The 23,399-nt window shown below is 54.6% G+C and overlaps 1 protein-coding gene across 8 annotated transcripts in view; it reads left to right on the forward strand.

Annotated features, from left to right (window-relative positions):
- The window catches only part of KIF17 (kinesin family member 17), a 42,173-nt gene extending 20,575 nt beyond the window's left edge, over positions 1-21,598 (forward strand). For 2 of the 8 annotated variants that reach the window (XM_087858463.1, XM_045782051.2), the window contains exons 7-15: positions 1,213-1,360; positions 2,806-3,359; positions 4,706-4,804; positions 5,422-5,627; positions 7,109-7,340; positions 17,044-17,302; positions 18,293-18,363; positions 19,535-19,655; positions 20,764-21,598. In XM_087858463.1, the coding sequence (XP_087714589.1) occupies positions 1,213-1,360; positions 2,806-3,359; positions 4,706-4,804; positions 5,422-5,627; positions 7,109-7,340; positions 17,044-17,302; positions 18,293-18,363; positions 19,535-19,655; positions 20,764-20,942 (1,869 nt within the window). In that variant the 3' untranslated portion in view covers positions 20,943-21,598. Of the gene's footprint in view, positions 1-1,212; positions 1,361-2,805; positions 3,360-4,238; positions 4,320-4,705; positions 4,805-5,421; positions 5,628-7,108; positions 7,341-17,043; positions 17,303-18,292; positions 18,364-19,534; positions 19,656-20,763 lie in introns of all 8 variants that reach the window. The other 6 variants (XM_087858466.1, XM_087858467.1, XM_045782052.2 and 3 more) reach the window with 6 other exon arrangements.
- Positions 21,599-23,399: the final 1,801 nt, after the last annotated feature.

Here is a 23,399-nt window from a genome sequence, read left to right on the forward strand (position 1 = left end):
GAGGAGTGTGGGGTAGGGACCGAGCCCCTCTGGGGAAGTGAGGAAGCCAGGGCAGGGGGGTGGGGGGCAGTGAGAAAGCAGATGGGGTGTAGGAGGTCTCCTCTGGCCACCGGAGAGCTGCATGGTTCTGACAAAGTCACCTCCCTGGGCCCCAGTAACCCCGCGTATTGCGCTGAGGCTCAAATGCATCTCAAATGGGCCACAGAATGCGTAGTCCCATATTAATGATCCTCTGTCCCCTTCTGTCCCTCCTCGAGAGCCCAGGTCATAGTGTCTGTGCCGCTGTAGAACTCTGGGCTTGTTCTGTGCTTCTGGAAGGTCCTGAGGAATTGGGCGTGTGCAAGGGGGCTCTCCGTCCCCTCCCCCTGTCCCGTCCCTCTGGCTCTCTCAGGGGCGGCTCCACGACACAGAAGGTCACGTACTGTCATCAGCTTGCACCCCCGGCCGCGCCCGTGGGAGAAGTGCATCAGAAGCCTGAGCACTCCGGTTATCCTTCCCGCCAGCAGTCTGCTTCCCTGAGCCCCTCTGTGCTAGGCAACAAGGCTGCAGGAGGGGATGGTGCTGTCTGAGAGAGTGGTCAGGGAGGGCTTCTCGGAGGGGGTGTTACTGAGCTGAGGCCGGAAGGAAGAGCTTGCTGGGGGGCGAGGGCAAAGACCCCGAGGCAGGGGGACGTGGGCCAGTCAAGGAGTGGAAAGTGGCCTCTGTGCCCAATGTGGCAAGAACGAGATAACAATCACCGCAGGGTGGGCCATCCAGATCTCTGGGGACTTGGTCAAGTCGAGAGGCTTAGATCTGTCCTGTAACATAGGAAGCCATTGACACACGGTCTAGGGGCCCCTGGGTGGCTCATTGGGTTGGGCGTCCAACTCCTGATTTCAGCTCAGGTCATGATCTCAGGGTCGTGGGATCGAGCCTCGCATCTGGGCTCTGCGCTCAGCGGGGGGTCTGCTGGAGATTCTCTCCCTCTGCCCTCTTCTCCTCCTCCTCTCTCTCTCTCTAAAATGAATGAATAAAATCTTTACAAAAATGTAGATAAAGTTCAGAAGGGCCTTCACCAGCCCATGTCGCCCCTGTGTTGTATAGGTAATCTTAACTTTGTTCTTTGGGCTTATTGGTATTTCCTGGGTTGTTTGAATGAAGAAGGCAAACTGAAAGCCGCCTCGTGGAGTGGTGACCTGACGCTGCCCCTCCTCGGGTCCCCCCGACTCCCAGGAGTACGAGGAGCGCCTGGCCCGGCTGAGGGCCGACTACGAGGCGGAGCAGGAGTCCCGGGCCCGGCTGGAGGAGGACATCACTGCCATGCGCAACTCCTACGATGTGAAGCTGTCCACGCTGGAGGAGAACCTGCGAAAGGAGACAGGTGCGCGCCCGGCCCGGCCCATCGGGAGGGTGGCCAGCTGGTTCCCCTCCCCATTTTGCTAACTGACCTTTATCGAGCACTTCCTACACTCCAGGCTCAGTTCTAGGTACTCCTCAGGACAGCCCAGCAGGTAGGTACCACCATGAGCCTCATTTTATAGGTAAGGAAACTGAGCACAGAGAGGATGAGTAATTTGTCCACAGTCACACAGCTGGTGAAGTGGGGTCAGGATTGGAACCCGGGCAGTGTTCTTACCCACCCAGCCTTGTATCTGGGAAGCCTTAGCACCAGGCTGGGCTCTGGCCCAAGGCTGATTTAGCATTACAGCATATCACCCATATTTCATGGGTAAGTTCCTTCCCCCCGTTTCTGCATCTTCTAGTCTTCTCTCATTTTTGAGCCCCTCTGTTACCAAAGCAACCACATCCCCAAAATAAGGATTCAATTATTAGCAAGAACTTTCACCTTGCTGAAGATTTTCCTTGTCTTTTTGACATTCTAGAACATTCCACCCTACCACTATCATCCAAACACCTGTGCTGCCAGGCTGCTCAGTCTTCCTAATACTCACCCAAATACTATAAAATCCACCTTGTAATGACAACGATATTGGTGGGTGCCATTTATTGGGCTTTGCTCTGTGGCAGGGGCTGGGTGCCGGATTCTCCCTAAATGAGTGAGGGGGCACTGAAGCCTCACATTGCCAGTGTGCAAACTGAGGCTTGGAGAGCTTCCGGCCGCTGAGCTAGGGAGAGGATGTCCTCTTTCAGCAAAGGGAACGTCCGGACTCTCTCAGGGGAGCCCAGGACACAGTGACAAAGCAGTGGGTGGATGTAATGCCCATGAGCTGGGAGCCCTGAGAAGGCCTGTGGGATTGCAGGCTCGTCCACTCTGGCAGACACAGAGGAGAGGGAAGGGCAGGTTCTAGCATATTCTGTCCTTCACAGTGTTCCTCCCGTCCAGTTTGAATATTAGGCCTCCAAGTGGTTTTATTTGGTCTAACAATCATCCGCAGTGTCCATTTAACTCCTACAGATCTAGCATTTCCTGTGGACGAGAGCCCTGAGCGGGATGCCCTATGGGGGCCTCTCAGGGTCTCGGGTGTGAAATCTGCTTGCTGATCAGGAGCTCTCGGCCTTGGAGGCCATAAGACCCACAGGGCAGTCACCTTCTGTGTGAAGAGCAGCCCCAAGGCCACGAATGGCTGGGGAGGTCAGAGAATGGAGAGCTCCTGGTGCCAGTCAGGGAAGACTTCCCAGAAGAGGAGGAAGGAGATGGGGTCTGAGTTCTGACAGAGGAGAGGGCAGAGATGGGAGGCCAGTATTTGGGGGCCTGGGAGGCTCTGGCTCTTAAGCCTGTCCCTTAGAGACGGTGTGCTTGGGGCCGGCCGCCAAGGGGTCGCTGGCCCTCCTCCGTGAGGAGCTAAAGGGAGTCTCCGTTTGCAGAGGCTGTCCTCAAGGCGGAGGTCCTCAAGGCGCAGGGCACGGCCAGGGCCGAGTTTGCCAACAGGTCTGAGTCCTTCCCCGCGTTCCACTACGAGATGGCCGTGAAACCCGAGGTCTACTCCATGCCGTGCCCTCTGCCCAACGAGGACATCTCCAGGCCTCAGGTTTCTCGCGGGTTCGAGGAGCTGCGCACGGCGGAGACCTCCAAGTCTGACGTGTCTCTGGGGTCTGAGGAGTCTTCCACGCTCGAGGAGACCTCTGTGTCCGAGGCCTGCCCTGGGCCTCAGGAGCCTTCCCGCGTGGGGTTCTCCGTGCCCGAGGTGGAGGCCGAGAGCAGACACCTTCCAGAGCAGTCGGTCAGCGGGAAGGCCGTGGACCCCGCGCTGCAGGCGGGGCCGGTCCCCGAGGAGGAGCAGCCCTCGCTCACGGCGCTGGGGCTGTTACCCCGCCTGCACGACCCGTTTGCCGAGGTGGAAGCCAAGCTGGCCAGGCTCTCCTCCACGGTGGCCGCGCCCGAGGTGCCCCAGGCAGACACAGCCAGGCCCCCCGCACAGGTAGCCGATGTCACACGGGACGCCACGTGGAAAGTCAGGCAGAGCTCGGCGGGGGTGGGGGGGGCACACGTGTCACCGGGCGCGCACCGATGTCCGTGCGGGGGGCTCCCGCTTGGTGGCCGGCCCACGGGCGCTGGTCTTCGGGGGTCCGGGAACCAGAAGCCCTGTCTTGCGGACAGCGGTAGGGAAGGGGGGATGGAGATAGGGGGCTTTGCCAGGTGGGCACCCGGTCTGCTAGTGGAGGGACACCCACCTGAGGGGTTAGCCGAGTTGCCATGGTTACACTGCGCTTCCAGGCCTGAAGGAGGGAGCCGGGGGAGGCTGGGGGCTGCGGGAAGGCTGCTACCTTTCAGGGACCCCCCCATCTGGCGGGGGCTGCTCTGCCCTCCTGTCGCTTTGCTGGATGCCTTCTCCCCTTTCCACTCTCTTTCATGGTTTAAATTCTCTTTCCCTTCTCTCCCTTCTGTTCTTCGTCCTTTGCCTTCTTTCCTTTCCTTTCCTGTGTGTGTAACAAAGAGCATAGGCCTTTGAGTCGGACAGACCCGGGTTAAATCCCAGCTCGACCACTCACATAGTTGTGTGACCTCAGACGGTCACCTTTCTGGGCCTCAGTTTCCTCTCCTCTAAAATGGGGGTGCCGACACGTGCTTCACCTGAGGCAATGCAGGTGATGCTCCTGGAGCGGGCTCCCTCCCTGGTTCTCTCTTCCCTGCTCCCTCCTCTCCTCGCTCCTGCTCCCCTCAGTGGGGACAGGCAGGAGGAGGTGGTGGCTTGGTGAGGCACTGGGCTGGGGCGTGCGGGGCTGAAGGGGAGGTCAGGGAGTGGAGGATGATTCCGGCCCACTGTCCCTCTCCTTCCCCCACCCCGTCCTCCTACAAGCACCCCTCCCTGACGGATCTGCTGGGGCCTAGTGTCCTTAGGTCTGAAGCTGAGTCAGCTGACTGCCTCCTGCCCAGGCCTGTGAGTCCCCGCCCCACACCCTGGGCCAGGCCCTCAGGTCGAGGGAGGAGTCCCAGATGCCTGGGTCTTCCTGTGACATTCTGGGCCTCAGTGTCCTCATCCCTGAGACAGGGACTATGACCCCAGCCCTCCCCCAGCTTATGGGAGCTGGCCCGTCGCAGATCAGTCCTACCTCTTATTATTGATGGATTAAGAGGCCACTGCTCAGTGATTTTCCAACTTTGCTTGGCCTTGGGAGCCTGTCTAAAGCAAGGAGGCCCGGTGTGTGCTGAGGGCGAGGGCTGCAGGGTGGGGGCCGGGGTCCCTGAGGCGCTGGCCGGGAAACACCTGGGTCCCATGTTGAACACTGCTGCTCTCAGACCCCTCCCTTTTCTCTTCTGCTTAAGAAAGCACAAGAGGCCATGGGGAACGAGAGGAAGGCTTTAAATCGACCCACATGTGTGGAGAGAGAAAACTATCTGCCACCCTCTGGACTGGATTGCTGGGTAGGGGCTGACGCACTTGAGGTTCTCAGTAGATGGGAGATGGGGTGGCCAGGGGCGCCCTGGCTGTAAGGTGACATTGAGATGGGACCCAAGCAGGAAGAAGGGGCCAGGGCAGAGCATCAGGCCGGGGGATGGCATGTGCCAAAGTTCCGTGGCTGGGAAGATCTTGGCTTTCTCAGCAATGGAAAAATAAGACTAGAGAAGCAGCAGGGTGGATAGAGCAGGGGGTTGGGGGAGGCAAGGAGGGGCATGGAGGGCCCGAAGGCCATGGAAGAAGCTGGATTTTCCTGCAAACGTACTGGGAAACTGTGTAGGGTTCTCATCGGGAAAGGGCTGTGATGGATTTGTATTTGGAGAAAATTGTGCTAGCTGCCATGGGGAGCCTGGGTCCTGAGGGGCAGGAGAGCAGGACGGAAACTGTTCTGGGGTGTTGGAGGAAATGGTGGAAGTAGGAACCTGGTCGGGTGCATGTTTGTATAACTGGGTGCCTCCGAGCCAGAAGTGATCGCCCTGGGCCGTGAGGGACCCAGCCTCTGCCATCTGGGATTGAGGCCACTGGGAGTTTGTGTCCAGGGACCGGCCTCTCTGCCTCCATCTTGGTTTCTCTTTGTGCTCAGGAGGTTGACCAGGGCCCAGAAGTGGCCGAGGAGACGGTGTTGACAGCAGAGCCTGGCATAAGGGCTGAGGCCCAGGTGGCCTTGGAGGCTCAGCCCCAGCCCTTGCTGGCCATGACCAGTGTGAGAAGGGACAGTGTGGGCGTGGAGGTGGCGGTGCTGACTGCCGACCTGCCGCCTGTCGTGGACCAGCAGCAGGTGCTTGCCCGGTAAGTGCTGGTGCTCGGGGCTGGTGGGACCCCGTGGCAGGGCAGGAAGGGGCTATGCCCCGGGCATGGGGATGGGAGTGCCCATAGAGTCTTCACTGAGCCTCCTCTCTGCTCCTCCTCCTGGCGAGGGCGAAGAGGCCCTGAGCTCTGGGGATGGTACTAGTTAGCGGGGCGGGGCAGTGCTCGGCTCGGGGAACTGTACAGGTGCCACCAGACTCCCTCAGGCACCTGCTGGGGAACAGCTGCTCTAGGAGAGAGGGAAGGGACTGTAGCCTGCCTGGCATTCACAGGAATCCCAGGGTGGGGCAATGCAGGCTTTCCTCGGCTCCCAGTGAGCCTCCAGTGCCCTCCTGATGAGAGACCTGCTCACCCAAGTGACAAGCCACCCGATCACCCTCAGAGGCTGCCTGCCCTGGGAGCTGGGCGTTCTTCTCTCTGTGCCACTTAACATTTCTGAGCCTTGGTTCTCACTTCTGTAAATGAGACTAGTGTCAGGCTCACCTCCATGACAGCCCCATGGCCAGCGGGTCAGCCTCCTCCCAGCAGTGGCAATCTCAGTCCCACAGTCCACAGTTCAAACATGAACTGAGCAGGGGCTGCGTGCTGGGAACCAGGACGCAAGGATGAATGAGCTGTCACCTTGTCTTCAAGGACCCCACGGTCCAGGGGGAGGCAGCTACCCAGGCCCAGGGAGGGCAGCTTATGTAGCGCGAGAAGCAAGTGTGTTGTGCAGTCGACTGCCTGGGCTCCCGTCCGCCTCCATCACTATCTACCTCTACCACCCAAGCCAACTTGAAACCTCCCTGTGCCTTAGCTTCTTATCTACAAAAATGGGTGATAATAAGAGCTCCAGCCTGAGAAGCTGAGGGTCAAATGAGACCACGCCTGCTGAGCATCAGGCCCCAAGAAAACTCTCAGCACATGTGGCGGTGTTCAGGGTGTGGTCTGGAGTTCGATCAGGGAAGCCGTCATTTTCTGTTTCTTAGAGTAGCTTTGCTTAGCTCCACCTGAATGAGGTTTGCAGGACAGATGCCTCAGGGTGGCATCGAGATACAGGGCACAGCCCAGTGGCACAAAAGTGCAGCGTGGGGGAACAGCCTGGCTATTGGGAGAGCGCGCAGCGAGGAAAGCTAGAGCGAACTGGGTGGGGGGCTGCAGGGAGAGATGAGGAAGCACCAGGCACCAGGGCTGCTCTGCTCTCACAGGGTGCTGGGGAGCACGGCCACCAGCCTGCTGCGCTGTGGGGACCATGGGCTCGGGGAGGCCTGCAGCGGGTGGTAGGTAGTTGGCTCTGGTCCATGGCGAGGTGCTCGCCCATCCTGTTGTGCGCACAGGCCTGGGTGGATCTGCCGGGAACCCAGGTTGGACCCCGTGCCCGCGTCTGGGAGGGGTTGTTGCGAGGCCCCCACGACGTCCGGCTGGACAGCACACGTGCTGATGGCTAGGTACCGTCACGCGCGCCTCCTTCTCCCCGCCGGCAGTCTGCAGCTGTTGGAGCAGCAGGTGGTGGGGGGCGAGCAGGCCAAGAACAAGGACCTGAAGGAGAAGCACAAGCGGCGGAAACGGTACGCGGACGAGCGCAAGAAGCAGCTGGTGGCGGCCCTGCAGACCTCGGACGAGGACGGCGGTGACTGGGTGCTGCTCCGCGTCTATGACTCCATCCAGGAGGAGGTGCGGGCCAAGAGCAAGCTGCTGGAGAAGATGCAGAGGAAGGTGAGGCCCCCCCCACGCCCAGGTGGCCCTGACTCCGCCCCTGGTATCTATCCAGCGCCTGCTGTGTGCCTCGGCCGCCCTGGAGGCAGCCCCGGTGACGGACGGACGCGTCTGCTGTGCTGGGAGAGTGTGTGTGACCCATGGGACAACAGAGAAACAAGGGGGACAGCGCCAGACAGCGATAGTGAGGGAGTTCTAGGGGAGGGTGGTGAGGTAGGACAGACGTCCGGCTTCGAAGCCCACGGCCAGGAAGGCTGAGATGTCTTCGGTGCAAAAGGTGAGTTTATCAAAGCAGGGGGACAGGACCCCTGGGCAGAAGGAGCAGCACCCGGGTCATGAGGAGTGGCCCGTTATGTATTATCAAGTTGGGAGGGGGTTAGGGATAGGGCAAGCCTCCGAGGAATTTTGGAAGCAAGGTTTCCAGGACCTTAAGGGGGTAACTATTGTTGGGAAAAGGTCATTTATTACCATCTAAGAAAACCTGAGTCATGAGACCCTTCAGATGGATATGGGTGGGTCATATCTTGGGGTGTGACTGCCAACACGTATCTCGGGGGGTTTAGAAATAAAGGAAGTTTCCAAAGGAATTTTAATGTTAGACTTACAGGGGAACGCCTGGGTGGCTCAGTCGGTTAAGCATCTGCCTTCGGCTCAGGTCATGATCCCAGGGTCCTCAAATCGAGTCCCACATCCGGCTCTTTGCTTAGCAGGGACCTTGCTTCGCCCTCTGCCTGCTGCTCGCCCTGCTTATGCTCTCTCTCTCTCTCTGTCCCTTTCTCTCTCTCTGACACATAAATAAATAAAATCTTGAAAATAAAGTAGACTTACAGGATCCTGCGGGGGGAGTGGTCAGGCTAAGCTTGCCTCTTGCCCTCAGCAGAGTCCTACATCCAGGCAGCTGAAATCCTACAGGAATGTCCCTCTGCCTGTTTCAAAAACTTGTCAATGGGCTGTAGGCAGTAAGGAAATTTAATAATTTTTCTTCTGCCTTTGTTTTGCAAGTCAGGTGGCTTTATTTTTTATTTTTTCTTGGATTGAAGTACACACGTGCAAATCACAAGTGTGCAGCTTCACTCATTGCCACGAAGTGAACGCACCCGTGAAACCAGCACCCACGTCGGGGGACTGAATATTAGCGGAACCCTAAGTTCCCAGGGCCACCTTGGGTGGGGGGCAGAGAAGTTTTTCTGGAGGCAGTGACTTCTGAGGTGGGACCTGAACCTTAGGAAATGCAGGGCCAGGTCGTGACCGAACGAAGAGTCTTCCAGGCCAAGGGAGGGGCCGGTGCCATGTATGAGGTTAGCGGCTCCAGGAGCAGAAGGGAGGCGAATATGACCGAGGGCAGGGAGGGAGGACAAGACAGAGGAGGAGCGGCCATCTGCTTCCCTCGGCGCACCCTCGGGGGCTCGGGGCTCTGGGCCCTGACACATCCCCCTTGGCCGGCCGCAGGGCACCCCTCGTCCCCATCCGACGCTGCCAACGCAAGGATCTTGCCAGAGCAGAAGCTGATGCTTTTCCTACTCCGAACACTGTAGTGTTTGGCTATTTTCATGCTTGTTCTTAATACCCTTTTTGTTTTCAGCTAAATTTGTTCTTCCTGGGATATCTCATAATTTGGTCTATGCACCTAAGTTTTGAAAAATTCTTTCTGGAGTTCAGTTAATGTCCCATTTTACACTTTCTTCATTTCGGTCCAGTTGCACTCTAAGGATTTTGGACTGCTGATTTGAAATGTTCATACGTGTGAATTGGTGGAAATTTTATTCACATCAGGATGTTGGGCTACGTTTTGGTTCTGTGTGCTCGTACTTTGGGGGGTTTTTCTTCCGCTGAAATGCTTTGATTTTCATTTTCTGCTTCTAGAGCAGCTTTGACTAGCTACTTCTGCTCTTGTCTGTGTAGTTTGCAGTGTCTGGTTTTTCTACACTTTCGGGACCAGCTGAAAGCAGAGGTGAGGGTTCGGGCGGCTGGCCGGTTTTGCTCAGTCAACAGCACGCTCTTCTGTTCCTATAGTGAAGTGCAGTGTTAAACAGATTGCCCCCTACTGCTGTGGTAGTTAGCCTCTCACCGCAAATAGAGTTGCCTAAAATAACACAAATTTATTATCTCACAGTTCTGTGGGTCAGGGTCCAGCTCCAGCATGACTGGTTCCTCTGCTTAGAATTCCATACGGCTGAGACCAAGGTGTTGGCAGGGCTGCATTTCCTTCAGAGATTCTAGGGAAGAATCCATTTCTTCCAGGGTCATTCAGGTTGTTGACAGGATTTAGTCCTATGTGGTTGTAGGACTGAGGTTTGCATGGCCTTGCTGGCTGTCCGCTGGGGGTCATTCTGTTTCTAGAGACTGCCTGCCTTTCCTACCTCCTGGCCCCCCTTAGAGACGCCCAGGGCCAGCCCCTCCTAGGCTTCAGCTCTCTGACTCTGCTCCTGTCTCCTTCGTCTGAAGCATCTCTTCTTCTTCTTTTTTTTTTTTTTTTAAGAATTTATTTATTTGACAGAAAGAGAGACAGCCAGCGAGAGAGGGAACACAAGCAGGGGGAGTGGGAGAGGAAGAAGCAGGCTCCCAGCGGAGGAGCCTGATGTGGGGCTCGATCCCATAACGCCGGGATCACGCCCTGAGCCGAAGGCAGACGCTTAATGACCGAGCCACCCAGGCGCCCCTGAAGCATCTCTTTTAACCCCTGTCCTCTGCCGGGGTCTCTGCGCCCCTCCCGTAAGGCCCCGTGTGGTTATACTGGGTTTACCAGATGATCCAGGATAATCCCCTGTTTTAAAGTCAACGGTTTAATAACCTTAATTCCATTTGCAAAGTGCTTTTTGCTGTAAGAGAACATAGTCATGGGCACGTACCAAGGGGTGGGAATCATAGGGGTTGAGACCTTGCCTTCCAGATTTTGCTCTCACTTTTGGGTTCCCTCCCTCTCTCTCTCTCTCTCTCTCTCTCTCTCTCTCTCTCGGTGGGAGGGGTCAGTGTGTCTTTCTTGATTTTCTCTTGTTTCTGCAGGCCTTTTATTTGCACCTCAAGGGGTCTCCCACTGATAAACACCCTCCAGAAGCAATGCCTTGCAGAGACTAACCCCTCGGTCTCTCCAGAGACTTGCAGAGACTCTGTCTTGCAGAGACCAACCCACATTCCAGTCTCTTCCATTGATTTCTAAGTATCCGATCTATCGTCAGTATTTTCCTACTCAGAGTGGGGCTTTCTCTTTTGGGGAGAGATGTTATCTGCCTTCCAGCACCTTCCCCTCCGGAGGCCCTTCCACACTTTGCTGGGTGCTTTCCACTCATCCCCGCCGTGGGGCGGCCCACCAGCTGGCTGCTGGGCTTCTGGTATTGCAGACCCGCTGGTGTAGGCTGGGCGGAGGCTGGTTTCATTTTCTCTCCTGGTTCTGTGTGCTGTTTCAGAGGGTCTCCCTGGAATGATTCAGATTTGGGTAGCTGCCGTTATCCCCAGGTATCTAGAACTTTTGTTTGTTTGGGAGAGAGCACGAGCAGGGAGGAGGAGCAGCAGGCAGAGGGAGAAGCAGGCCCCCGCTGAGCAGGGAGCCTGACGTGGTGCTCGACCCCAGGACCCTGGGATCATGACCTGAGCCAAAGGCACATGCTTAACCGACTGAGCCACCAGGCGCCCCAACTTTCTTGTTTTAATAGAAGCAAACATATGTGTGTGTACAAATCTGCTACCCACACACCTACATAGTCTCCCTTCTTAGGTCAAAGTAGCTACAAACACACTTTCCTCCACCTAGACTTTTTTCACCCAACGATACATCCTGGAGGTCGCTCGGTAACAGTCTCGAGAAATATTCCTCATTCCTCGCGGCACTCCATCACACGGGTGTGCATTGTTTATTCCAACAGCAGCTCGCTCGCTCTCTTTTTTTCTTTTCCCAAGCCCACATTGGGGCTTGGACTCACCGCCCTGAGATCAAGACCTGAGCTGAGATCAAGAGTCAGACACTTAACCAACTGGGCCACCCGGGGGGCCATCCCGGCAGCTCTCTCTTGATGGACATTTGGGTTGTCCCTAGTCTTTTGCTGTGACAAAGAGCTCTGTAGTGAGTAGTCTGTACACACACTACTTTCGGATTTGGGGTCGGTTTCTTTGGAATTGATTCCTCCAGCTGGGACAGAGGAAACGCATGTGTGATTTGGGCTGTTGCCAATTTCTGCTCCGCGGGGAGAATCCTTTTGCCTTTCCACTAGCACGTGCGAGCGTGCTTTCGGGTAGCCTCGCCGGTTTGCGTCTTTCTTACTATTGAGCAAGGCTGAGATTTCTTTTCATGTGTTTTAGGGATGATGGCAGTTCTTTCCCTCTGAACTGGGTTCATATCTTTTGCCCATTTTTCTGGTAGGCTGCTGCTTCCTTTCCCCTCTCCACTCGTAGAAGCTTTTTAGAGCAGAAGTATTGTAATTTACATCAGGAATATTAATATTCCTTGGTCTGTGGCCAGTTTCTTCATCTGTGAAGTAAGTTGGAAATGTTTTTGTTCCCGTTTCATTTGTCTTTTTACACACTTTATGGTATCTTTGCCATACAAAAGAATTTTTTGAAGTTTTTTGTCCAGTGATCAACTTTTTATTATTGCGTGGAGATTCTGAGTTTATGCCTCCTTCTAGAACTCATATAGCTTCTTGCTTGCTTTTATTTTTATTATTTATTGTAATTTTTTTTTAGGCAGATAGAGAGAGAGTGAGTTGGGGGGAGGAGAGGGAGAGAGAGAATCTCAAGCCAACTCCCCGCTGAGCGAGGAGCCCGATGCGGGACTCAGTCTCATGACTGTGGGATCGTGACCTGGACTGAAATCGAGAGTTGACGCTTAACTGACTGAGCCACCCAGGCGCCCCATCTTTCTTTCTTTTTTGCATTTAAATCTGATTAACTTGATTTTTATCCTGGTGCCTGGGTGAGGCGCTCATTCCATTCTATCCGTTCCACACGGCTCTCCTTGTTTCCTAGCACCGGTTCTCGGAAAGCCCATTTATTCTCCACGAACGTCAGCTGCTGCCTTGATCGTATGCTAAAGTTCTGTAACCTCTGAGATGTAGTTCTGATTTTTCTATTCATTTCTCTTGCTCTGTCTATTCATGTACCAGTGCCAACCATTTTATTTGAAATTTAGGGGCTTTTTAATAAGTTTTATAATTTTATAGGGCTAATTCTCTATCAGTGATTTTCTTTCTTTCTTTTCTTTTTTTCTTTTTTTTTTTTTTTTAAGATTTTATTTATTTTTTGGACAGAGAGACAGTGAGAGAGGGAACACCAGCAGGGGGAGTGTGAGAGGGAGAAGCAGGCTTCCCGCCGAGCAGGGACCCCGATGCGGGGCTCCATCCCAGGACCCTGGGATCATGACCTGAGCCGAAGGCAGACGCTTAACGACTGAGCCACCCAGGTGCCCTCTGTCAATGATTTTCTATTCCAGGTTTTTCCTGGATATTCTTTCTTGTTTGTTTGCTTTTTACAAAATGAACTATAGAAACAACAGGGCTAGTGCAAAAGTAAAAAAGGGAGAGAAGTAAAGAAAAAAAGTTGGTGGAATTTTTTGGGGAATCACATTATATCTATACATTAGCTTGATGATACCCTCATGAGGTTGGATTTTTCTGTCCACAAACATGGTATGTCTTCTGTTAATTAAGACCAATTTTTGTGTCACTCAAGAGTATTTTATAAATTTCCTCTCATAGGTTTTGAACATATCTTGTTAATTTCACACCGAGATATTTTATGATATTTGCTTTCCTCTGCGAGGTATCCTGTTCCATTATGTCTTCTCACTGGATTTTATTTGTAAAATGAAGCCTATTGGCTTTAAAAAATATTTTTAAAAAATAATTGTGAAGTAAAAGGGAACACTTCTTAACTTATTCTATGGGGCCCATATCACCTGATAACAAAACCATACAATGACATAACAGGAAAACTATAAACCAGTATTTCTTTTATCTTAAGATTTTATTTATTTATTTGAGAGAGAAAGAAAGTGAGAGAGACCACAAGCAGGGGGAGCAGCAGGCAGAGGGAGAGGGAGAAACAGGTTCCTGGCAGAGTGGGGAGCCTGATCTGGGACTCGACCCCAGGACCCTGGGATCATAACCTGAGCCGAAGGCAGATGCTTAACCGACTGAGCCACCCAGGTGCCCTATAGACTAATATTTCTTATGAATATAAACACAAAATGCTCCACAAAATACTAGGAAACCAAATTATACATCATGCCAAAGTGGGATTTATCCTAGGAGTGCAAGGTTGGTTTAGTATCCCAAAATCAATTAATGCAGTATACCATATCAGTAGAATAAAGGACAAAACCCACATAATCATCTTAGTGATGCAGAAAAAAATATTTGAAAAAATTTAACACCCGTTATGATAAAAACACTCAGGAAACTAGGAATAGAAGGGAGCCTCTTCATTCTGATAAAAGGCATCTATGAAATGTCTACAGATAATATCATACTTAATGGTGAAAGATTGAACGCTTTCCCCCTAAGATTAGGAGCAAGACAAGGATGTCTGCTCTCACCACGTCTAGTCAATGTTGGGCTGGAGGTTCTAGCTAGGGCAGTTAGGCAAGAAAGTGAAATAAAGGCCACTGAGATTGGAAAGGAATAGATAAAACCATTTCTATTTACAGATGACATGATCTTTTGGGTAGAAAAACCTAAGGAACCCACTAAAAAAAAAAAAAAGCCCTAACTGCTAAAATCAATTAACAACTTCAGCAAGGTTGCAGGATTCAAGATCAATAAGCAAAAAGCAATTGTATTTCTACGTACTTACAATGAACAACCCACAAATAAAATTAAGAAAACAATTGCGTGGGGCACCTGGCTGGCTCAGTCCATAGAGCATGTGACTCGATCTCAGGGTCATGAGTTCAAGCTCTACATTGAGTATGGACGCTACTTAAATAAAAATGGATAATATCCATAAACATCTAAAAAAACACAATTCTATTTGCAATACATCAAAAAAGAATAAAATACTTAGGAATAACAAAGGAAGTGTAAGGTTGATATTCCAAAAACTATAAAACGTTGTTGAAAGAGATTAAGAACACCTAAATAAATGGAAACACACCCATGTTCATGGATTGGAAGACTTAGTATTGATAAGGCGGCGATACTTCCCGAACTGATCTACAGATCCAAGGCGATCACTATCGAAGTCCCAGCTGGCTTCTTTGCAGCAACGGACAAGCTGACCCTAAAGTTCCTACGGAAATTGAAGGGACAGAAGAGCCAAAACAACTTTGAAAAGAACGAAGTTGGAGGATTCACACTTCCTGATTTCGAAATTTTTTTTAAAAGATTTTATTTATTTATGTGACAGAGAGACAGCCAGCGAGAGAGGGAACACAAGCAGGGGGAGTGGGAGAGGAAGAAGCAGGCTCATAGCGGAGGAGCCCGATGTGGGGCTCGATCCCGGAACGCCGGGATCACGCCCTGAGCCGAAGGCAGACGCTTAACAAATGCGTTACCCAGGCGCCCCACACTTCCTGATTGCAAAACTTACTACAAAGTTACAGTAATCCAGACTGCGTGGTACTGGTATAAAGACAGTCATAGAGATCAATGGCATGGAATTGAGAGCCCATAAATAACCTTCATGCTTATAGTCAGTTGATTTTCAACAAGGGAGCCAAGGTTATTCAGTGGAGAAAGGACTGTCTTCAATAAATGGTGTTGGGACAACTAGATGTCCGTATGGCAAAGAATGATGTTGAACCCCAACCTTACACCATATACACAGATTAATTCAAAATGGATCCAAAACACTAAATGTAAGAGCTAAAACTATAAAACTCAAAGGTGTAAATCTTTGTTACCTTAAATTGGACATTGCTGGGACGCCTGGGTGGCTCAGTCAGTTAAGCAGCTCCCTTTGGCTCAGGTCATGATCCCAGGGCCCTGGATCGAGCCCCAGGTCGGACTCCCTGCTCAGCGGGGAGCCTGCCTCTCCCTCTTTCTCTGTGCTCTCTCACTCTCACTCTTTCTCCCTCACTTTTTCTCAAGTAAATAAATAAAATCTTTAAAAAGATAAATTAGACATTGCTTTCTTAGGTATGATACCAAAAGCACAAACAACAAAGGAAAAAAATAGATACCTTGGACTTAATCAAAATGGAGACTTTTATGCTGCAAAGGATCAGGAATGAGAGAATACAGCCCATAGAATGAGAGAAAATATTTGCAGATCACATATCACAATGAAGTGCTTATATCCAGAATATGTAAACAACGCTTACAACTTAAGAATAAAAAGACAAATTAATCCAATTTAAAAATGGGCAAAGGATCTGAACAGACAGTTCTCCAAAGAAGATAAACAGATGGCCAATAAGTGCAAGAAACAGTGACCAACAACACTGGCCACCAGGGAAATGCAGATGTGCAATGCAGAACTACCATTTAGAGGGGCGCCTGGGTGGCACAGGCTACGTCATTTAAGCATCCGAGTCTTGGTTTCGGCTCAGGTCGTGATCTCAGGGTCACGAGATCGAGCCCCGTGTCAGGCTCTGTGCTCAGCCTGGAGTCTGCTTGAGATTCTCTCCCTCTCCCTCTGCCCCTCCCCTCTGTCTCTCTTGAATAAATAAATAAATCTTTAGAAAAAAGAAAAGGAAGTCCTGACACATGCTCCAGCATGGATGGACCCTGAAAACACTGTGTTAAGTGCAAGAAGCCACACACAAGATTCTATATCGTGACATGGAATCTCCGGCATAAGCGAATCTGGAGAGACAGAAAGTGGATCGGCGGTCGCTTGGCGCTGGGGGTTGGGGAGAAGTGGAGGATGAGTACCTGTGGGGGTGGGGTTTATTTTTGGATCATGAGATGTTTACAAACTGACAGAGCTGATAGCCGCACTACTCGGAATGTACTAAAAACCACTGAATTGTACCTGTTAAATGGGTGAATTGTATGACGTGGGAATTAGAGCTCAGTGAATCTGCTACAAAAGTCACCATGAAGGGTTCCAGATGTATGAAAATAGACAAATCTTCTTGCCATTAACACCACGTGTCTACCATCCATTAACTGCCCACGTGTGTCCTACCAGGTAGCCTCTGTTCTCACCTGGTTACAGGTGATGACCATTCCCATGAACCTAAAACATCCTTCTTTACTCATCAAACTGCCCTTTGAGGAAACAGACTGTGCACCCAGGGGTCTTGGGGCTGGGGGAGAGCACGCTTTACCGCTGCAGCTGGGAGTCACCCTGCAGACCCAGGTAGGAGATCGCAAAAGCGCGGAGTCCACGGTCAAATCAGGCTGGCTCTGCCCTTCAGTCCGATGTCTGTCACATGGTAACTTGACCGTGGCCACGGGAGAGCGAGCGCTGCAGAGCCTGAGAGTTAATGCCTCCGCTCCTCTCAGGAAAAGGATTTATACAATTTTCTGACACCGTTTAGGACGTGGTGACCCCAGTGTTATGTGTGGAGCCTTCCCAGGGGCTCCTGGATAAAATGTGGGGGGGGGGGGATTGTCCCCGGGGGTCGGCATGGTGGGAGGTGGGGGGCTGATGAGCGGGTTCTTTTCCTGTTTTCTGCAGGGCTGTGGACACAGTCAGTGCTCATTTAGTGCCGGGGAGGGGGGTGGGCAGGTGGGAGGCCGGCGCGGGTAGACGGGCGGGTGAGGCGCAGGCAGTGGGTGCGGAGGGCGGCCGGACGGCGACTCAGCTCGTGACCCCTTGCTTCCAGCTCCGGGCGGCAGAGGTGGAGATCAAAGACCTGCAGTCAGAGTTCCAGCTGGAGAAGATCGATTACTTGGCCACCATCCGCCGGCAGGAGCGGGACTCCATGCTCTTCCAGCAGCTGCTGGAGCAGGTGCAGCCCCTCATCCGGCGGGACTGCAACTACAGCAACCTGGAGAAGATACGGCGCGAGTCCTGCTGGGACGAGGATAGTGGCTTCTGGAAGATCCCCGAGCCCATCATCCTGAAAACCAGCCTCCCAGTAGGTCAGGCGCTCGGCTGTCCCCTCGGGCCTCCTCCACGCAGCTTGCCCTCCTGCACGGTGACCTGGAGCCGGGGCCCCGGCCTTGCTGGCTGTGGGTGCAGCAGCTGGGGGGAGGGCCTGGGGCTCCAAGATGGCGGGGGCCTGAAACAGAAGTAGGGTGTTCTGGAGTCAGACAGATGTGGGTTGGAATTCTGGCTCCACCGCTCCCTGTGTGGCCTCTTTGGGCCTCAGTGTCCTCATCTGTGAAATGGGGATTAGTAACTGCACCTTCCGTAAAGATCGCTGGGTGGCTTAGCGTGTTCCTGCGTGTGAACCCCTCGCGCCATGCCCGGCACATGCTCCGTCTGATCACTGTCACGGTCATCGTTCATTACCTCCCCCAACAGCCTTGGGGCAGGCAAACATGATCACACCTTTTACATCCGAGAAGATGGAACCTCGGAATAAGTGACTGAAGCAGAGGCCAGTCAGAGCAGTGAGTCGTAGGACCAGGGATAGAAACGGGTTCACCTGCTTTCGCCACTGATTTCTGTGTGACCTTATGAAGGTCACTGTTTCTCTCTGGGCCTTGGTCCCAGATCTTCACAAAGAAGGGGTTGGGTGAGGTGGTCTTGAAGGCCCTTCCACCCCCGCTGAGTCTCAGGTCCCACGGTCTCCGGCCTCACAGTTGGGAGCACCCCTGGTCAGAGAATGTTCCTTCCGGTCCTGCTTCTCTGAGTTTAGGGATGGACAGTCCCCCTGCGGGAAGGCGGGGAGCCCAGCCAGCTCCATTTCCCAAATGCAGGGGTCGGCAGGGGTTCCCCTGCCCCCACAGGCGGGCTGTGCTGCAGGAAGCAGGGGAATGGCTGCTTTGGCATCGGAGCCCTCCTATTGTCTGTGTCCCAAAGTCGTCCCTTGGCCTCGGCTCCGGAGAGTGCTGCTGCCTGCCCTGGCCCTCTGGCCCACAGACGAGGGACCAGGCAGCAGTGACTTCAGCTTGTGTTTCTCATAGCAGTTCCAACAGGGCCACAGAACAAGGCAGTCCGCAAAAGCTCTGCAGCAGACAACGGGGAACCAGGCACGGTAAGGCCTCTGGGAGGGGGTGAGGTGAGGGGAGCTGGGGCAGGGGAGGGCTTGCGGGTCAGCATCATACTTTCACCCCACCTGAGGATCAAAGCAGGAGGCTGAGCCTGGATCTTTCCGGTGTCACTCTGTCGGCCCCTCCCCCGGCTCTGGCCCTCACGCCAAGGCACTTAGGGTCCTAGAGACCAGAGGGCAAGTAGGTGGTGCAAGGTAGCCCTTCTTGCTGGCGAAGGACAGGAGGTGGTCTTCAAGCCCAGGCGCCGGGCCCGTACATTCTGGTTCCCTGCGCCCTTGCTGGTATCCTCGGACCAAAGGGCCCTCGAGGATCCACGAAACAGTAATAGGGCTTCTGAAGTTCCTTTGCTCTCCTACCTCTGTTGTTTCTATGACAACAGAGATATACCTCCCGCAGGCGGAGGTCAGGAAACTTCCTGTAAGCACACCGTTCTGTGTGCTGCTTTACTTGTCCGTTAGGCTTCCCCTGCAAGGCTAGCTCCGGACTCAGGCAGGTGCTCTCTACGCGGCAGGGAGGGTGGCTGCCGGCCGCTGGTGATCCCAGAGGAGGAGACCCAGTCTCTTACCACACCCTAAACCAACACTTGTGGAGAGATTCTGATGAGCTCTGCCTGGGTCAGGGGCTGCCATTGGACCAGGGACTCTGTCCGGAAGATCTGTTTCTGTGGCTGGTTCAGTCTGGGTCACAGGTGGGCGAGAAGGAGAGGTGGTGTTAGGGCACTGTGAACGATGGCCTCGCCAGGACCACGTCGAGGGGGAGAAGGGTGGTCCCTGAAGGCAGACTCAGGCTGAAGCAAACAAGGCCATTACAGTGGTGAAAAATCAGTCTTTGGTGAGGAGAGTTGGGGATTCCAGTTCTGATGACTCTGATTGTGCCCGTGGGCTGAGTCCTGTATTCATATTCTATGAATATGTCGTGATGGGTTTGGGCTATGTGGTACCGGAGAGCAAGGCACTTCCCATCCCAAGGAAAGGGGGGGGCATAGGCTTGGCCGGAGCTGTGACTCTCCGGCCCTGAGCTGCCTGGATCCCACCCCAGGAGTAGGGTCCACAGCAGGGGCCGGGAGGCTCAGGGCGGCCCCCACCCCACCAGGCTTGCAGAGGTGAGAACTGTACAAACAAGGGGTCTTGACCCACCGAGGATCCGGCCTCTCAGCAGGAAGAAGACCGCTACAAGCTGCTGCTCAGCCGCAGCGACAGTGAAAACATTGCCAGTAACTACTTCCGGTCCAGGCGAGCCAGCCAGATCCTCAGCATGGACCCCAAGAAGAGCCTCCGTGAGTGCCCTGCCCGCCTCCTGCCCTCCGGCCCCTCCCGGGGAGAGTCCTTCCCGGCCCTCTGCCGAGCGGGAGAGGCATGATGATGGGTGGACTGGAGTCAGGCCCGGGTTGAGAACCCCTTCCCACCCCTGAGCCTCAGTTCCCTCGGCCGTCCGCTGAGATATGCCTACCTCCCAGGGTTGGGGGAGGTGAGGGGGGGAGCGGCCCAGTCCAGCGCCTGGCACATGGCATGTGCTCCGTGCCCAGACTCCCTCTTCCTGTCCCCCTTCGTCTCCTGGCGCAGAGCCGCCGTGTTCGGTTCCTCTGCCTCCCCCGAGCACGGCAGGCCTGCGGCACACAGCTGGGTGTCCTGGCATGGGCTGCCCGGGTCTGGCTCGGGGGCTCACCAGCTTCCGCAGATGCCAGTAGGGTGGCTGACAGGGCCACAGAAGGGGCACACAGGGCCACAGAAGGGGCACACAGGGCCACAGAAGCAGAACACTTTTAAAAGCAAGAGTGACAATCACTTTGTTCTTCCATTTTTTGTTAAGATTTTCTGTCTTTGAGCGAGAGCCTGAGAGCACAGGGGGAGGGGCAGAGGGAGGGAGAGGCTTAGGCAGACTCCCCACTGAGCACGGAGCCTGAGCCCTAAACCAAGAGTGGGACGCTTAACTGACTGAGCCGCCCCGGTGCCCCTCGTTCTTCCATTTCTAAAAGCAAAATCAAAGGCCACGGAGCTTTTAATAAAATAGCCACGAAAAGCAAATCTCAGTTCTACGTTGAGACTGTTGAGGAGGCGGAATTCAGTAGAGTTGAGGACCAGGAGGGAAAAATAGCACCGGAAACAAATGAACGTCAGTTGAGGACCTGGCACTGCGCCCATGCTGCCGATGAGGAAACTGAGGCCCCCCGACGTCACACTTGCACGCAGCTGGGCCCCGAGTGCAGGCCTGTCCGGCTCAAGATCCGGGGCTGCCGGAGTCTGAGTCTCCAGAACTCCGAGCTCCGGGCCCAGACCGTCTGGGGGCCCAGCTGTGGGACCAGACCTCCGGCTGGGTGGGGTGGGGCGGGCTCCCCATCCCCGTGTCCCCCTGGCTCACTGGCTGCTCTGCCCCCTTCTCCACAGCGCATCACAGCTCGCCCCCCGGCCTCAGCTCCCCACTCAGCAACACCGCTGCCGTCTCGCCTACCCAGGCCCCCGAAATGCCCCAGCCCCGGCCCTTCCGCCTCGAGTCCCTTGACATCCCCTTCACCAAAGCCAGGCGTAAGAAAAGCAAAAGCAGCTTTGCCAGTGAGCCTCTGTGAACAGGGCCTCCTGCTGCTGCCCTGCCTTGGGGGCTTCTGTGAGACTGCCAGGCCCCCCAGGGCAGCCCCAGCCAGGCCTCCTCCCCCCTGCCCCCAGGGTGTGCAGACGCCCGAGGGGGTCCTTGCCCTGGGAAGAGGCTTTCCCTTCTCTGTCACCCGTCCTCGCAGAGGTGCGCTCCGACTCCCCATGCCGCGCCAGTGTTCCAGCTGCTCACCTGCCACAGCTCGCTGTTCCTGCCCACCCGTGTTATTCCGTGCCTCGATGGGCTCAGAAACCTCAAGGCGTTCACCAGCAGCCCCGACGGAGTGGGCAGCAACTTCCGTGTGAATCAAGGACAGCATCTTGGGGATGGACGATCGTGCCTCGGTCCACCAGCTCCCCTTCCTGGGGGAAGCTGGATGGCGTGGGCGCGGGAGTCCTGGAGCAGCTGCTCCACTGCACACGCCCAGCTGTCGTGGCCTAGAGGAGGCTTCGCATGAAGCTGCCCCAATAAACTGCCTCTTACCGATAAGCTCCTTCCCCAGTCCTCTGACGGTGTCACAGGGGCCCCTCCTGCCACTGCTGCCTGGCCTTCACGGGGAAGCCCTTTTTGGAGCAGTTTCTTAACTACCCAATGCCTTTAAAACAGGCCACAGGCTTTCTGCCACTGCCCACACTTGTGAGTACTAGTGCATTTTTCTGAGGAGAGCACCTGAACTGTCATTAGATTCTCAAAAGATTTGTGAGTCAGGAAAGCAGAGTCCTCGTTTTGGAAAGTAGGGATTGTGTCTTGCTGAAACCCAGAAAAAGGCCAGGTTTTGACAGTCCTCAGGGGCTGTGCTGGAACTGGATGCCCTGATGTGGCCAGAACCCAGGCCGTCGGGGCTACTGAGGACACACTCCTCCCCTTGGCCTTCGTATCCCAGGCCTGGCCTGCAGGAGGGCCCAACCATCGAGGGAAGAGTCTTGGCCTTTGGTTGAAGAGGAGACTCATTTCACTCCGGGCCCCATCTGTGAAAGGGGAACAGCTGCCTCCTAGGGGCATTGTGAAGGTTCAGTGAGATAGTCGGTGATGTTCCGGGCACATAGCAGGTGCCTTGCCTTAGTCCCCCTTGTTCGTTCTCCTCCGTATTTTGCAATAATGACTGTGGCGGATCCACAAGCCACTTGCCAGGGCCAAACTCACGCCCTGGAGCAGCTGGGGTGGAAGGTGCTCGGGCAACTGCGGAGACCAGTCTAACTGCAGGCCGGTTGCAGTACCCACGTTGAGGAAGGAAGATCAGGTCTTTATGGGGAAACAGAGTGCCCTTGTGAAGGGTGGCGCAGACATAAAGGATGGAGACGATCCTGGGAGGCTAAGAGGGGAATGGCGGGGGGCGTGAGCAAAGGCAGGAGGTGGGGAGTTTGTTAAAGGTTGGAGACTTGCCACAGGGAAGCCCTGAGCAGTGTTGAGAGGAGGATGTGGCTGCCGAGATCAGTTTTGGTGGAGACCTGAGTAAGGAGTCTTGGGTGTCCCCGAGCTGTGGCAGACTCCTAAGCTACCAAATGGCACCACTGGGTCTGAGTTTGGGGTGGACTGATGTAGGATCATATGCAGAAGGGCAGGCGCGCTGAACTGGGGCGCCTGAGGTAGGGGTGAGGCTGAACTCGCAGTGGAGCCAGTGGAGATGGAGAGGAGGTAGAATCAGTTAAGGAGATGGATGGAGGGAGATTTTGACTTTTGCCCCCACATTCTTGGCTTCGTGGACAAGTGTGAAAGGTCAAAAAAGATTAGCTACCTTCTCTCTCCACAACTACCTTCACCATTTGCTGCAGAATAGTGGTTGGGACCCAGAAAGCAGCTGAAATCTTGGCGCTGCTTGTGGTAGCGTTCACTCAGACCCATGGTGGGGCTGGGAAGAGCCCCGCCAATTTAGAAGGGGTGGGAGGCAGCACTACTGTCTGCACCAAGTGCTTCAGAAGCTGCCCGAGAGCTCCCGCCAGCCCAGGCTTTTGCAAAGGCACGCAGGTAAGCGGGAGAGCTGGGCCTCGCTATCATTTCTATTTGCAGCCTAGGAGAGAGGCCCGGAGAGAAGTGAAAAGCCCCAGCAGCAAGGTCAGTGCGGGGGGTGGGGGGCGGTGCTGGGAAATGAACCCAGCTTGAGAGTTTCAGTCGGTAGGCCGGTTCGCCGCCCATCCACGCCGGCTCCAACGTGGGCCACCAGGCCGGGCAGGACAGGCCCGTCCCAAGGCCCCTGGGTCCGTGAGCGGCAGGAGATTCAAAGGGCTCCTGTCCCTCATCTTAATTTTCCAACCCTTCCTCCCTGGAGATGGCGGAGGTGGGGCCTGGTTCCTCGTCCCGAGTCGATCCTGGTCCTGTGAGGACCACCGGGGAGGTGGTTTGTGGTGGCCACCACCACCGCAGGTCCCGTGAGGGACTTGCTGGTCGATGAAGAGGCGGGACCGGGGCTCCGGGCTGGAGACCGGACTGGGCGGAG

The sequence above is a fragment of the Ursus americanus genome, chromosome 33, assembly GCF_024610735.1.
Source record: "Ursus americanus isolate L20-20 chromosome 33, mUrsAme1.1.p, whole genome shotgun sequence".
NCBI lineage: Eukaryota > Metazoa > Chordata > Mammalia > Carnivora > Ursidae > Ursus > Ursus americanus.